At 44.7% G+C, this 16,631-nt stretch overlaps 1 protein-coding gene across 6 annotated transcripts in view; it reads left to right on the top strand.

Moving 5' to 3' along the window:
- LOC124001469 (protein FAM107B-like) overlaps positions 1 to 16,631 on the top strand; it is a 78,598-nt gene that overhangs the window by 55,712 nt on the left and 6,255 nt on the right. For all 6 annotated transcript variants that reach the window (XR_006832787.1, XM_046308258.1, XM_046308244.1 and 3 more), the window contains 2 exons: positions 10,292 to 10,466; positions 11,831 to 11,987. Coding sequence is in view for 5 of the 6 variants with exons in the window: in XM_046308258.1 (XP_046164214.1) it covers positions 10,292 to 10,466; positions 11,831 to 11,987 (332 nt within the window). In the remaining variant the exon portion in view is untranslated. The remainder of the gene's footprint in view (positions 1 to 10,291; positions 10,467 to 11,830; positions 11,988 to 16,631) is intronic.

The raw sequence follows: 16,631 nt of genomic DNA, 5'->3' as shown, positions 1-16,631 counted from the left end.
TCGTGTTGCTAACGGTAACAGTACAAAAAAGAAAATTCCAGCAGTATGTAAATAAAAGACACCTAATCCACCGTCTTAGCTCACCACTGGCCTCAGCCAATAAGAGCGATGCGAGTGTCTGACTGTCTGTTCTAACTGTGTTTGTGTGACTGTTGTAGTAAAGTCCTTCCTCCTGGCAGTGGTGTCTGAAATACAGTGAAGAGATATGGTTGGTCAGATATATCTTGAGCATTCCTATGTTAGCATGTGTTGGTGCCAACTGTGAGTGTGTATATCTGGCTCATAGAGCAGCCATTGTGTCAGGGGGACAGGAGAGCGGGACAGTTGTCTCCCCAAACTGCCTCTCTACCTCAACCCCATCACTTTATTTTGTGAGGCAGGTGTCCAGGTGTGTGTGTATATATCTGCTTAGATGTTCACTTGTCTGGAGGACAGGTGTTTGGTCACCCAGCCATCTGTATCTCACTCCTCTACCGTCCTCTGTTCAGAGGTGTGTGGCTACGGTCATGCTCCAGTATTAGAATAGTTCTGTAGGTTCATCACATTCCTATGGTGTGACTCAAACTGATGTCTCTGCCTTTTCAGTGAGCTCCATTCACTCCATAATCTGTCTATCACCCTGCCTGTCACAACGTGTGTGGGTGAGTGAGTGATAACACAAGCCTCTGCTTTAAAGACAACTCTTAACAAAGAGGCAGGAACATGACATCCCAGTTTGCAGTGAGGGGAAAAAAGTATTTGATCCCCTGCTGATTTTGTACGTTTGCCCACTGACAAAGAAATGATCAGTCTATAATTTTAATGGTAGGTTTATTTGACCAGTGAGAGACAGAATAACAACAAAAAAATCCAGAAAAACACATGTCAAAAATGTTATAAATTGATTTGCATTTTAATGAGGGAAAGTATTTGACCCCTCTGCAAAACATGACTTAGTACTTGGTGGCAAAACCCTTGTTGGAAATCAGAGGTCAGATGTTTCTTGTTGTTGGCCACCAGGTTTGCACACATCTCAGGAGGGATTTTGTCCCACTCCTCGTTGCAGATCTTCTCCAAGTCATTAAGGTTTCGAGGCTGACGTTTGCACAGATTTTCTATGGGATTAAGGTCTGGAGACTGGCTAGGCCACTCCAGGACCTTAATGTGCTTCTTCTTGAGCCACTCCTTTGTAGTCTTGGCCGTGTGTTTTGGGTCATTGTCATGCTGGAATACCATCCATGACCCATTTTCAATGCCCTGGCTGAGGGGAGGTTCTCACCCAAGATTTGACGGTACATGGCCCCGTCCATCGTCCCTTTGATGCGGTGAAGTTGTCCTGTCCCCTTAGCAGAAAAACACCCCCAAAGCATAATGTTTCCACCTCCATGTTTGACGGTGGGGATGGTGTTCTTAGGGTCATTGGCAGCATTTCTCCTCCTCCAAACACGGCGAGTTGAGTTGATGCCAAAGAGCTCCATTTTGGTCTCATCTGACCACAACACTTTCACCCAGTTGTCCTCTGAATCATTCAGATGTTCATTGGCAAGCTTCAGATGGGCATGTACAGTGGGGCAAAAAAGTATTGTCAGCCACCAATTGTGCAGGTTCTCCCATTTAAAGATGAGGCCTGTAATTTTCATCATAGGTACACTTCAACTATGACAGACAAAATGAGAAAAAAAAATCCAGAAAATCACATTGTAGGATTTTTAAAAATGAATTTATTTGCAAATTATGGTGGAATATAAGTATAATAAGACCAGTCGTCCTGGTCTCTTTGCAGAAAAATAGCCCCCAAGCATGATGTTTCCACCCCCATGCTTCACAGTAGGTATGGTGTTCTTTGGATGCAACTCAGCATTCTTTGTCCTCCAAACACGACGAGTTGAGTTTTTACCAAAAAGTTTTATATTTTGGTTTCATCTGACCATATGACATTGGGAGAAACTTCTTCTGGATCATCCAAATGCTCTCTAACAAACTGCAGACGGGCCTGGACATGTACTGGCTTAAGCAGGGGGACACGTCTGGCACTGCAGGATTTGAGTCCCTGGCGGCGTAGTATGTTACTGATGGTAGGCTTTGTTACTTTGGTCCCAGCTCTCTGCAGGTCATTCACTAGGTCTCCCCGTGTGGTTTTGGGATTTTTGCTCACCGTTCTTGTGATCATTTTGACCCCACGGTGTGAGATCTTGCGTGGAGCCCCAAATCGAGGGAGATTATCAGTGGTTTTGTATGTCTTCCATTTCCTAATAATTGCTCCCACAGTTGACTTCTTCAAACCAAGCTGCATACATATTGCAGATTCAGTCTTCCCAGCCTGGTGCAGGTCTACAATTTGTTTCTGGTGTCCTTTGACAGCTCTTTGGTCTTGGCCATAGTGGAGTTTGGAGTGTGACTGTTTGAGGTTGTGAACAGGTGTCTTTTATACAGATAACAAGCTCAAACAGGTGCCATTAATACAGGTAACGAGTGGAGGACAGAGGGGCCTCTTAAAGTAGAAGTTACAGGTCTGTGAGAGCCAGAAATCTTGCTTGTTTGTAGGTGACCAAATACTTATTTTCCACCATAATTTGCAAATAAATTCATAAAAAATCGTACAATGTGATTTTCCTGGGGTTTTTTCTTACGATAAATTACAGGCCTCATCTTTTTAAGTGGGAGAACTTGCACAATTGGTGGATTGCAGGATTTCAGTCCTTCATGGCGTAGTGTGTTACCAATTGTTTTCTTGGTGACTATGGTCCCAGCTGCCTTGAGATCATTGACAATATCCTCCTGTGTAGTTCTGGGCTGATTCCTCACCGTTCTCATTATCATTGCAACTCCACGAGGTGAGATCTTGCATGGAGCCCCAGGCCGAAGGAGATTGACGGTTCTTTTGTGTTTCTTCCATTTGTGAATAATCGCACCAACTGTTGTCACCTTCTCACCAAGCTGCTTGGCGATGGTCTTGTAGCCCATTCCAGCCTTGCGTAGGTCTACAATCTTGACCCTGACATCCTTGGAGAGCTCTTTGGTCTTGGCCATGGTGGAGAGTTTGGAATCTGATTGATTGCTTCTGTGGACAGGTGTCTTTTATACAGGTAGAAAGCTGACATTAGGAGCACTCCCTTTAAGAGTGTGCTCCTAATCTCAGCTCATTACCTGTATAAAATACACCTGGGAGCCAGAAATCTTTCTGATTGAGAGGGGGTCAAATACTTATTTCCCTCATTAAAATGTAAATCAATTTATAACATTTTTGACGTGTTTTTCTGGATTTTTTTTGTTTGTTATTCTGTCTCACTGTTCAAATAAACCTACCATTAAAATTGGTAAAGCGTACAAAATCAGCAGGGGATCAAATACTTTTGTCCCTCACTGTCTATTTTGTGTCCAACTTAGACACGCTACTGCTCGTGGCTAAATACCACACTCGGTGCCTCAGAAAATCTGAGTTGAACTAAGAACAGACGGTTTGTCTTCCGAGGCTTCAGAGAGACATTTGGTTTTAATGTAGAACTGGGACTGGTGAGTTAGTTAGTTCGTTAGGTTGGTTACTTAGTATGAGACAACACTCCTATCAACAGGAAATTGTGAAAGAGTACACAGAAAGTGGAGCCATCTCTCTGTACAGTTTGCAGATTGCCGCACAGGAAGAGGTCTGGGTGTGGCACAGAGAGGGAGAGAACATCTCTCTGCAGATTGGTTTCTGTACAAAGCTATCTATCCTAACTCAATACGCTCGTAACTGATTCAGCCCTCTTATGAGTAGGCTTATATTGAATACATTTTATGAGCAAGTATACTATCATGTGCTTTACACTGCCTGTGTGTGTGTGTACCATGTAGTGAGTTAAGTGCTTAGGTCATGGTTGGGAAATCCTGTTGCTGCAGTTTTCTTCCCAGGAAACACCAGTTTGCACGTGCTGCAGGTGACAAGAACTGCGTGTTTGAGAACACAGACATTCTCTGTGCTGTAGACATGATTTGTTGTTGTGTGTCTTCTGGCTGGTAGCTGTAATAATCTCTCAGCATTAGGCTTGACACTGATAGGATGTGTGTTGTACTTTTTCACTATTCCCTGTGGAATGACATCCGGGCTGAATAGAGTTCACAAACGTTCCATTTTGGGTGTTTTACTGTTTCAATATTTCTAATGTTAGAGGGCTCTGACTCTGACACAGATCATGACTCACATGACTCACGCTGCTCTATGTGGGTGTGTATCCTGAGAAACATTTGATTGTGCATAGGCCCCCACCCTACTTTGAAACTGGGGTGGGGTGTTTCCCAGCAATCATTCAGGGCTGAGACCCTAGAATTCTCTGCTATTCTCGCTCTAGGACAGGAAATGCAAACCAGATGCCCCCCCGAAACTCATTCTAGGTGGATGTGCTGAGTAAGAAACAACATCTGCACTGCTAAACATCACTGGTCCACATAACTCTTTCTCCAACACCTCCTCATCCCTCCATCTGCCTCTGTCAGTTAGAAGGCTGTATATCTCTTTTTTAATCAGGGATTTCTTCATGACGAAGTGTGTGTGTTTGGGGGGGGGGGGGCAGGGGGTCATATGGTATAGCAGGCCGCCAGCTGGTCTCTCTAATGAGGACATCGGCACCACATGGACGAAAAGGAAGGGTTTTATAATCTCTTACTTTCTTTCAACCTATGACCTCGCACGAAGCAAGTGTCCCCACCCCTCATTCTTTTGGTCCGAATCATCTCAACTTCTTCTCAATTGTCATTTTTTTTCCTCCATCACCATGGAGACCAGTCATCACTCTCACCATCATAGACACAAGGCCAACAACAGGAAGTGGATGTGTGCGTGTGAGTTTAGCTGTTAGTTCATGCAGTCCCAGTGAGGGACAATCTGTTCTGATGCAGTAGCCCTGTGCAGTGCCAAGACTGTCATTCAATTAACTCTAATGCAGCCTGCTAGTGTAGACTCAGTGACTCTCTCACACACACACACACACACACCTACTTTATACATGCTCAGTCACTCCATCCCTTCCTCTCTCTCTTACTCCTTATAAATGCAAACACATGTGAACACCCTTGAGAAAGTACTCACCCATTAGTTCACTCACTAGTATTGCTTTGAGATGGTGACAGCCTCTGATTGTAATGAATGGGCTAGTTCCGCTCTCTTTCTCTCAATGTCTCTATCTCTGTTAATTTTGACCTTTCACCCCTCTCTCCCGCCCCCTGGTTTCCCGATGTCCCTTACACACAGCATAACGTAGAGGTTGTGGGAGGGTTCTACATGGAAAGAGTAAACAAGAAGATGCATACCAAGGTTTAATTACTCTTCTCTCTGTGTATGTCTGTCATCTGACCACGTAGCAGTGTTTTTGTAGAGTATTAGTTCCTCTGTAATGAGGTTGTCAGGTCTGACTGGAGAATCACACACTTGCCATCTGGTTCCTACACCTATAAACATGAAAGAGCTGCTTTAAGGGGGATGCCTGGAATAGCAGGAAGTGCACTTCTAAAAAGTCCTCCACACACACACTCACACTGCTGAAAGCTGTTTATTTCTTTCATGGTGTTGACAGATGCTGTATGTCCCACAGGATAATATGGGAGGGCATGTGTGTTTTTCTTTCTCTCTCTCTCTCTCTCTATCTTTCTGTCTTTTGCTCTCTGTGATAGTATTGTAGTGAGAAAGTCTTGTGGCAGCATGTCACAACCGTGCCCTGCACGCCCAAGACTGCCGTGCAGCTCCCCAGGACTGCCATGCAAAGAAGCATGATATTGAACTTCACTCAACTTTCTGAAGTTTTCCATGTTAACACAATCAACATTTACCTTTTACTGTGGCAATTGTGATCGAATCAACGCAATATTAGCCACTTTCAATGCAACATACCGAAACAAAACAAACTATGTTAGAGATTTTGTTGTAGGTAGAACTCATCTGTAGGATTCTATTTCATTGACGGAGACGACTCAGGCCATACCCATACTCTACACAGACCGGTGCAGCATATCCAATCAGAGCTGCATTAGATCTATATGCAAATAGACCATTGCCATATATGGGTCTGTGCAATTTACTTTGAACTGAACTGTGTTTACAGCATGAGCAGTTGTGAGTAGATGCACTTGTTTTAAGATCAAAGTGAGAGCTGCATGTAGCCACGTAGGCACATTTTGTTCATATCCTTTGCTAGTTAGTGCATTATTAGCCCAGTTATAGAAGTTAGCAATTGCTTCCTACAAGAGCCCAACACGTGTATATTTCCAGACATATTTGAAAAGCGAGTCAGGTAAAGATTTTTTTGTTGTTGTTTTCAAGAGGCAGTGTTGTATTTTGAGACAGTATAGAATAAGCTATAGCCAATAGAGGGTAGCATCATTTGCCTGATTCGCTGTAATAATAGTATGGGAGTAATAATGTAATTTATTTTGTGGTTTCTTGCATCAAACATGTTCAGTCACCTCCTTGTCGGAAGGACAAGTGGATGAACAGGTTAATGTCAAGCCCTGCATTTTTTTTCTTCTAAACTCTCATGGAAAGCAGGCCTACATTGAGCATCACACATTGGCTGCTACTGTAGGCTGAATGATAGAACTGCTATTTCCATGTGTTATGAGATGCATTTTCTCCATTGCTTTTCATGGTAGGGCCACTCTGGTAGGCCTATATTATGATCAAATAGCAACAGTAGCCTCCTTGGCCACTGTTAAAACAGAAACTTAAAGCGAGTATAGCCTCAGTGGTCACAATAAAAAGCGCACTGGAAGTTGCACTGAATTTTCACAACTTGAAGGTTTGTGCTGAGCGGTCTGTCCCAGGCAAGGGAGAGGGAGAGGACATGTCTCCACACTCTAAAATGGCTTCCTTCCCTTGTGTCCTCTCTAAAAACACAGGTAGATTTCCAGCACTATGTTTTCATCAGTCAGGTCATGCCAGATAATTGATCATGAAGAAAAGGAGATGAGGTGGGGAAGTCATTTTAGAATATGAGATACAGCCCGTCTGGGACTAGCCTGGGCCCTTTCAACTCCCAATGTCACGTACTCTTCCCCTGGGGCAGAGAGGAAGTGGCACCAGATGTGTTAAGCGAACGGATGCTTTCTCAATACCCCCAGCCTGGTTGCTCCACTACCCCCTGCTGCTCACACTAAAGGGTATTGCTTTTGATATACTCAGCAGCAACATGCATATACAGACAAACACACACACACACACTGACACTCTTGCGCACTCACACCCACACACTCACACTAACATAGACACACTCTCGCACATGCCCACCCACCACTTATGCTGCTGCCATACTGTTTACTATTAGTATTATTCATCATGCTATCAGTCACTTACTCCTAATCCCTGCCTACATGTACATATCTACCCCTGTATTCCTGCACATTGTACATTTGGTTCTGGCACTGACCGTGTGTGTGTATATATAGATTCCTCTCTTATTTCTTTTGTTTTTACTTTTTATTTGTTGTACTTTTTTGATATTGAATACTACACCTTTGGTTGGGGCTTGCAAGTTAAGCATTTCACTGTACTTGTGCATGTGACCTAAAACTTGAACACAGACACACTGCGTATTGCCTTCATGTGAAATACATAGGGGTAATGTTTGATTTATGACTACCAAACATTTTTACCCCCACAAGGTGTAAAACACAATGGCGGTTTTCTGTCTCCCATAATGAGATCTACATCTGGCTCTCGCCGGAGAAAAAGATCAGTCAAAACATGAGAGAGATGTTTTTCTTATTATCCACCTCTTTGTTATGCAACCGTCTCTTTGTTCGTCTCTGGGATGTGAGGCAGCGGTGACCTCTAATGTTGAGATGTAAACATTACAGCTCTCCTCAGTGGCCCTCTTCAACAACCGCCCCCTAGTGAGTGAGAATGACTATCATAATCAATAAGTTTAGATAAGTCTAATGGCCAGCTAACTTACCAATCTAAAAATTGTTAGCTGACATTGCTAATTGAGTGACTGTGTCAGTGACTGACATAACAAGAAACTACTGATGCACAACCACAGTTCTAAATCACACCTTGTGTATTCTACTATTCTGTCAACAGTAAATTGAGAACCTGTCCGTACTGTATTTACAGCTCCATGCTCGCCGTTTTCCCAGCGTTGTTGTTTCTTCAACACATAGGTCTACACGCAGACTAGAAATGCACTTAATAAAGTTTCCAATTAAGTTTAAAAAAAATGGTATGTAGCCTAGCATGCCTGTGTCTCAGGTGACATGTTTTGGGCCCTGTAGCCTAGCATGCCTATGTCTCAGGTGACACGTTTTGGGCCATGTAGCCTAGCATGCCTGTGTCTCAGGTGACATGTTTTGGGCCCTGTAGCCTAGCATGCCTATGTCTCAGGTGACATGTTTTGGGCCCTGTAGCCTAGCATGCCTATGTCTCAGGTGACATGTTTTGGGCCCTGTAGCCTAGCATGCCTTTGTCTCAGGTGACATGTTTTGGGCCCTGTAGCCTAACATGCCTATGGCTCAGGTGACATGTTTTGGGCCCTGTAGCCTGGCATGCCTATGGCTCAGGTGACATGTTTTGGGCCCTGTAGCCTAACATGCCTATGGCTCAGGTGACATGTTTTGGGCCCTGTAGCCTAGCATGCCTATGGCTCAGGTGACATGTTTTGGGCCCTGTAGCCTGCGCTGCATGATGATGATGAACAACTCATGAGAATACTTCTTATGTCGGGCTATGAAATCTTACCACTACCTAAGTAATCTACACACAGTTATAAAATGGCCTACTTACAAAAGCCATTCATAAATGCACCTATTCTTGGAATGTGCTAATTATACTCCTGGCTGACCTTTAATCTCTGAGAAAGAGACGAGCTTTGTCATTAAAGTTATTTCCAGGTCAATAGATAAAATATGAACTGTGTGTGTGTGTGTGTGTGTGTGTGAGGGGACGCCGTGTACAGGTAATATCACATTTCATCATAGTTCATTCCAAACAGCCGCTTTGCTCTAACCTCAGTAGGACAGCTGCATGCACAGGGAACACAGCAGTAGTGAATCTCTCCTCCCCTGTCTAGTGTTCAAATTGAGCTATTTAAGTGGGAAGTCTGTTTGCTTATTCTGACTTTAAATCAACAGTTGAGATGGCTACTATGTGAAGAATACCAGTCTTCCCTCACCTACTGCAGAGTAAATTGGAGAATGTTTGTTAGATTTCCCAATGTCTAGATAATTTGACGCATTTTAACCAGTCTTTATTATGCTTAAATGTGTTACCGGTTAAAGTGTAACTTTTTATAATGAAAGGACAATGGGTGGGATTTTTGCATATGCAGTGTGAGCTTTGTTATTGTTATGCAGACTGTGTCGCGATAACTCTTCATATGGTTTTCATGCAAAGTACAATAAGAAGATTTGGGATGATAATATGGAATTGTCTCCAGGGAGAAATGGTCTTAAATAAACATGCTATATATATTATCCATACATTTTACATTAATTTTGTACTCTGATCTATATAGATGATCAAATCTATGTAGGACTAATGGAAATGTGTAACCTTCTATTTGGATATTCAAATCAGTTTGTGAGAAATTTAGAATAGGTAATGGGACTACTCCCTATTTGTGTTGATAGCTGATCATCTTAGGGACTGTATTGTATGTCTGTAATCAAGTAATTGCATCTCTGGATGACATTTTAAATGTAGTATATCCATATAAAAGTGATATTTTGATGGATATAGGCTTGTTGTTGCCAGCAGTATCTGAGACCTGTGAGCAGCGCCAGCTCTAGCCTTTTGGGGGACCGAAGTGAGATTTGGTTGGGGGCCCCTCACCTTGTGGCACAACATTTTAGTGGCCCCCCTTTTGACAGGAGTGAAGAATTTGTTTTAAAGCATATTTTCTGTAATTCTACACATTTTCTAATCACTTAGTCATTCTCATGCAGGTATATTATTAGCATAACATATCAAAATCAATGGGGGCCCCTTGGCATGTACCCTATGTGCCCGGTTGGTATTCTGCAATAAGGTGACAACTTATGCTTGGAACCAGCCCTGCCTGTGAGAGTCTCTATGCAGATGTTTGCCTCACTCTGGAGAATAGAACATTCCTCTAGTGGAATGGAATGATTATGTAACTCCAACCTCTCAGTAGTGAGGGTCGTAATGTCTCGGTGCATTAAACAGATCGATGTCTCGATAGCATCCAGAGCTGAAGCCTGATTTTGACATGTTTGTGTGAAAGAGAGCTGGTATAGTTGACCATTACAGTGTGTAAATGAATCCATGAATTGACATGTATAATAAATGACTAACAACATATTGAATCCCGTCTTCTCTCCTCGTCAGATCGGTGTGTGGACCCAGGTCTGTCTCTGTCTCGGGGCAGGAGTGTGATGGCTGAGCCGGACTATCTGGAGGGGGACTGTGAGGAGATGATCAAACCCAAGAAGCTGTTGAACCCAGTCAAGGGCTCCAGAAACCACCAAGACCTCCATCGAGAACTCATGATGAACCAGAAGATGTAAGGACTGGGAACAACACACACTTCTCTTCCTTCTCCTGTTTCTACTACATTTGATTTCCCAGCTGTCTATACCCTGATCCTCATCTTAACCGAGAGGGCAACGGTAACGTTTCTATTCCTACAACACCAGTTTATCTTCCTTTTGACTGACTCACCCAGGGCAGATCACTGTGTTGTGGTAGAAATACATCCTGGCTCAGACCGTGGATGGATGAGATCCAAGCCATTCATGAGGTTGACATGAACAGTATATAACCCTGGCGTTCAACTCTGCAAAGAGGTTCAAAGGGGTTCCTTGCCTACCGTTTGATTGTGTTGATTTCCATCTATTGGTTAAGGTTAGGGTTGAGGGTTGAGTCAGCTGATCCTGAATCTGTTAGAAGTGTGTGACTGCGTGCTAATGCAGCGTGTTGCTATGCTATGACAGTGCATTGGGGATACCCCTGTGGGAGATGCATAACAGTACTGCCATGTAAACCTTAATGCATGAAACTTTTAATGAGTTATTATATAAAACCTTTAGTTCCTTCTACTGTCTCAGAATTATTACATATCAACCTGTTCTTATTGCATGTAAAGGTTCCTACTGGCCCCAATATTATTATAGCAGTACAATCACAACCATCTTTTTTACAATCTAAAACTTATGTTTCCAGTGAACAGTTCTGCACTTGAGTGGGTAAGGAACGTTCTGTAAGGAGGATTAGGGAAAGGTGGATACCTAGTCAGTTCCACAACCGAATGCATTCTACTTCTTTGAATCAGAGCGGTGCGTGGAGCTGCCTTAATCAACTTCCATGTCATCAGAGCCCAGGGAGCAGTTCTTGTTGGGGGGTTAACTGCCTTGCTCAAGGATAGAACAGACGATTATGACTATTTGCTGGCTCAGGGATTCGAACCAGCGACTGTTCGGGTTACTGGCCCAATGCTCTTAACCAGTATGCTACACCATCCCCCTCAGAGTCTCTTACTCTTCCCTAACTACCTATGTTCTAACTGTAGCACAAACACACTATTATGCTGCAGTTACTTATTCGATAACTAGCTGACTACAGGGGTGGCTGGGGCCTGTGTTTATGTCATGGCCATAGGCAGAGACATTTTGAAATCATAAAACCCCCAACTCAACACAGGTGCGTAACAACAAAATGGAAATGCCTGTTTCATCAATGTTATGTCTATCAGTAAGGGGACTGCTCAAGTCACAACAAAATGGAAACGCCTGTTTCATCAATGTCATATCTATCAGTAAGGGGACTGCTCAAGTCTCTTCTCAGAATTTAGAGTAAAATAAAGGGAGAGTTATATTATGAAAGAGGATGTTTGTACTAACAGCTCCTGCGATTGGTTGTTTCTCCTAGGGGCCTAGCTCCCCAGAACAAGCCAGAGCTCCAGAAGGTTCTGGAGCTGAGGAAGAGAGAGCAGGTTCTCAAGGCCCAGAGGGAGGAGCAGGAGGCCCACACCAAAAGGAGCGACCTGGAGATAGAATTAATGAAGAGACAACAGAAACTAGAACAGGTAAACACATTCACACACACATGCCTCCGCACACACACACTGTGATACTTACACACACCCAACACTGTAAACCTAGAGGTAACTGCCAACAGTTAGTAAATGAGGGATACAACGTATACTGAAAGCAGGTTATTCCACACAGGTGATTCCTGAGTTAAATAAAGGACCAATGCAGCCGTTTTTATCTGGATAACAAATATACTGTGATTTATATATATATATATTTGCCTGCACACATTTGCCTGCATTTGCCCGCAGGCCATTATTTTGGCTGTCATGGCACTGCCCACATCCACAGGGCACCAGTGGTCACTAAATGGTTTGTTGAGCATGAAAACGATGTAAACCATGAACCTGGGGTTGTCTCAGTCTCCAGATCTCGACCTAATTGTACACTTATGGGAGATTTTCTGGGGCCGCGCCTGATACAGAATGGTGTTGAATCCCTCCAATAAGAGTTCCAGACACTTGTAGAATCTATTCCTATTAGGCTTGGGCAATATAATGTATACTGGGGTATTTTGAAATACAGAGGGTATGATTTCCAATTCCGTTTAAATATATATGATTTTATTTTTGAGGAGGTTGGGGGTGCATGATACGCCACTGCTTATAACTATAAATGAAGTATAACTATTAGAAATCTAAGATGTCAAATAAATCCTAACCAGCTCAGGGCTGCAGGTATCCATTTGGTTTGCTAACCTACTAGCTAAGTGGTTACAGAAGATACATTCAATCCCCTCCTCGATCAAGATCCCTGTTGCCTAAATAGTTTTCTGCATAAAAAAAAGTGTAATCTAAAACCAAAATGAAATGAAATCCAGTTTTTATTTTATTTTTATCACCTAACCCTAATGCCAAGGTGCATTGAAGCTGTTCTGGCTCATGGTGGCCCAATGCCTTATGAAGACAATTCATGACGGAGTGTGAGAAATCAAATCAATGTTCGTTGGTCTCGTACACAGATCACTGGATGTCATAAGGTGAATGCACCAATTTGTAAGTCGCTCTGGATAAGAGCGTCTGCTAAATGACTTAAATGTAAATGTTATGGCAGGTGAAGCAAAATGGGTATGTTACAGCTCTAACAGTGCAGTCGAATGACTCGCAAATATACAAATAATAATTTAAAAAATCTAAACAAGAAATACAATCCAAGTAGATATTTGTGAGAATCTGGAGTATAAATATGTGGTACGTATATAGTTTGGAAAATAAAATGGTATGTACAGTAGTAGGTATATTAGGATGAGCTACATTGAGAATACAGTGTATTCGGAAAGTATTCAGACCTTGACTTTTTCCACATTTTTTTTACGTTACAGCCTTAATCTAAATAAAAACAAATCCTCATCAATCTACACATAACACACCATATTGACAAAGTGAAAACGTTTTTTCAGATTTTTTTGCAAATTTATTACTAATAAAAAAACAGAACCTTTGCTTTGAGACTCGCAATTTAGCTCCGGTATTTCCTGTTTCCATTGATCAGCCTTAAGATGTTTCTACAACTTGATTGGAGTCCACATGTGGTCAATTCAATTGATTGGACATGATTTGGAAAGACACACACCTGTCTATATATGATCCCACAGTTGACAGTGCATGTCATAACAAAACCAAGCCATGGGGTTGAAGGAATTATCCATAGAGCTCTGATACAGGATTGTGTCGAGGCACAGATCTGGGGGAGGGTACCAAAAAATGTATGCAGCATTAAAGGTCCCCAAGAACACAGTGGCCTCAATCATTCTTAAATGGAAGACGTTTGGAACCCCCAAGACTCTTCCTAGAGCTGGCTGCCCAGCCAAACTGAGCAATCAGGGGAGAAGGGCCTTGGTCAGGGAGGTAACCAAGAACCTGATGGTCACGCTGAGAGAGCTCCAGAGTTCCTCTGTGGAATCTTCCAGAAGGACAACCATCTCTGCAGCACTCCACCAATCAAGCCTTTATGGTAGAGTGGCCTGATGGGAGCCACTCCTCAGTAAAAGGCACATGACAGCCCACTTGGAGTATACCAAAAGGCACCTAAAGGACTCTGACCATGAGAAACAAGATTATCTGGTCTTAAGAAACCAAGATTGAACTCTTTGGCCTGAATGCCAAGCGTCAAGGCTTCAGGAAAGCTGGCACCATCCATACATTGAAGCATGGTGGTGGCAGCATCATGCTGTAGGGAGGATTTTCAGCAGCAGGGACTGGGAGACTAGTCAGGATCAAGGGAAAGATGAACGGAGAAAAGTACAGAGATATTCTTGATGAAAACCTGCTCCAAAGCGCTCAGGACCTCAGACTGGGGCGACGGTTCACCTTCCATCAAGACATTTACATTTACATTTAAGTCATTTAGCAGACGCTCTTATCCAGAGCGACTTACAAATTGGTGCATTCACCTTATGACATCCAGTGGGACAGTCACTTAACAATAGTGCATCTAAAACTTAGGGGGGGGGTGGGGTGAGAGGGATTACTTAACCTATCCTAGGTATTCCTTAAAGAGGTGGGGTTTCAGGTGTCTCCGGAAGGTGGTGATTGACTCCGCTGTCCTGGCGTCGTGAGGGAGTTTGTTCCACCATTGGGGGGCCAGGGCAGCGAACAGTTTTGACTGGGCTGAGCGGGAGCTGTACTTCCTCAGTGGTAGGGAGGCGAGCAGGCCAGAGGTGGATGAACGCAGTGCCCTTGTTTGGGTGTAGGGCCTGATCAGAGCCTGGAGGTACTGAGGTGCCGTTCCCCTCACAGCTCCGTAGGCAAGCACCATGGTCTTGTAGCGGATGCGAGCTTCAACTGGAAGCCAGTGGAGAGAACGGAGGAGCGGGGTGACGTGAGAGAACTTGGGAAGGTTGAACACCAGACGGGCTGCGGCGTTCTGGATGAGTTGAAGGGGTTTAATGGCACAGGCAGGGAGCCCAGCCAACAGCGAGTTGCAGTAATCCAGACGGGAGATGACAAGTGCCTGGATTAGGACCTGCGCCGCTTCCTGTGTGAGGCAGGGTCGTACTCTGCGGATGTTGTAGAGCATGAACCTACAGGAACGGGCCACCGCCTTGATGTTAGTTGAGAACGACAGGGTGTTGTCCAGGATCACGCCAAGGTTCTTGGCGCTCTGGGAGGAGGACACAATGGAGTTGTCAACCGTGATGGCGAGATCATGGAACGGGCAGTCCTTCCCCGGGAGGAAGAGCAGCTCCGTCTTGCCGAGGTTCAGCTTGAGGTGGTGATCCGTCATCCACACTGATATGTCTGCCAGACATGCAGAGATGCGATTCGCCACCTGGTCATCAGAAGGGGGAAAGGAGAAGATTAATTGTGTGTCGTCTGCATAGCAATGATAAGAGAGACCATGTGAGGTTATGACAGAGCCAAGTGACTTGGTGTATAGCGAGAATAGGAGAGGGCCAAGAACAGAGCCCTGGGGGACACCAGTGGTGAGAGCGCGTGGTGAGGAGACAGATTCTCGCCACGCCACCTGGTAGGAGCGACCTGTCAGGTAGGACGCAATCCAAGCGTGGGCCGCGCCGGAGATGCCCAACTCGGAGAGGGTGGAGAGGAGGATCTGATGGTTCACAGTATCGAAGGCAGCCGATAGATCTAGAAGGATGAGAGCAGAGGAGAGAGAGTTAGCTTTAGCAGTGCGGAGCGCCTCCGTGATACAGAGGAGAGCAGTCTCAGTTGAATGACTAGTCTTGAAACCTGACTGATTTGGATCAAGAAGGTCATTCAGAGAGAGATAGCGGGAGAGCTGGCCAAGGACGGCACGTTCAAGAGTTTTGGAGAGAAAAGAAAGAAGGGATACTGGTCTGTAATTGTTGACATCGGAGGGATCGAGTGTAGGTTTTTTCAGAAGGGGTGCAACTCTCGCTCTCTTGAAGACGGAAGGGACGTAGCCAACGGTCAGGGATGAGTTGATGAGCGAGGTGAGGTAAGGGAGAAGGTCTCCGGAAATGGTCTGGAGAAGAGAGGAGGGGATAGGGTCAAGCGGGCAGGTTGTTGGGCGGCCGGCCGTCACAAGACGCGAGATTTCATCTGGAGAGAGAGGGAGAAAGAGGTCAGAGCATAGGGTAGGGCAGTGTGGCAGAACCAGCGGTGTCGTTTGACTTAGCAAACGAGGATCGGATGTCGTCGACCTTCTTTTCAAAATGGTTGACGAAGTCATCTGCAGAGAGGGAGGAGGGGGGAGGGGGCGGAGGATTCAGGAGGGAGGAGAAGGTGGCAAAGAGCTTCCTAGGGTTAGAGGCAGAAGCTTGGAATTTAGCGTGGTAGAAAGTGGCTTTAGCAGCAGAGACAGAGGAGGAAAATGTAGAGAGGAGGGAGTGAAAGGATGCCAGGTCCGCAGGGAGGCGAGTTTTCCTCCATTTCCGCTCGGCTGCCCGGAGCCCTGTTCTGTGAGCTCGCAATGAGTCATCGAGCCACGGAGCGGGAGGGGAGGACCGAGCCGGCCTGGAGGATAGGGGACATAGAGAGTCAAGGGATGCAGAGAGGGAGGAGAGGAGGGTTGAGGAGGCAGAATCAGGAGATAGGTGGGAGAAGGTTTGAGCGGAGGGAAGAGATGATAGGATGGAAGAGGAGAGAGAAGCGGGGGAGAGAGAGCGAAGGTTGGGACGGCGCGATACCATCCGAGTAGGGGCAGTGTGGGAGGTG

Source organism: Oncorhynchus gorbuscha, linkage group LG02 (assembly GCF_021184085.1).
Source record: "Oncorhynchus gorbuscha isolate QuinsamMale2020 ecotype Even-year linkage group LG02, OgorEven_v1.0, whole genome shotgun sequence".
Lineage (NCBI taxonomy): Eukaryota > Metazoa > Chordata > Actinopteri > Salmoniformes > Salmonidae > Oncorhynchus > Oncorhynchus gorbuscha.
Note: the sequence above shows the minus strand (reverse complement) of the source record. Positions and strands in the feature narration are given on the sequence as shown.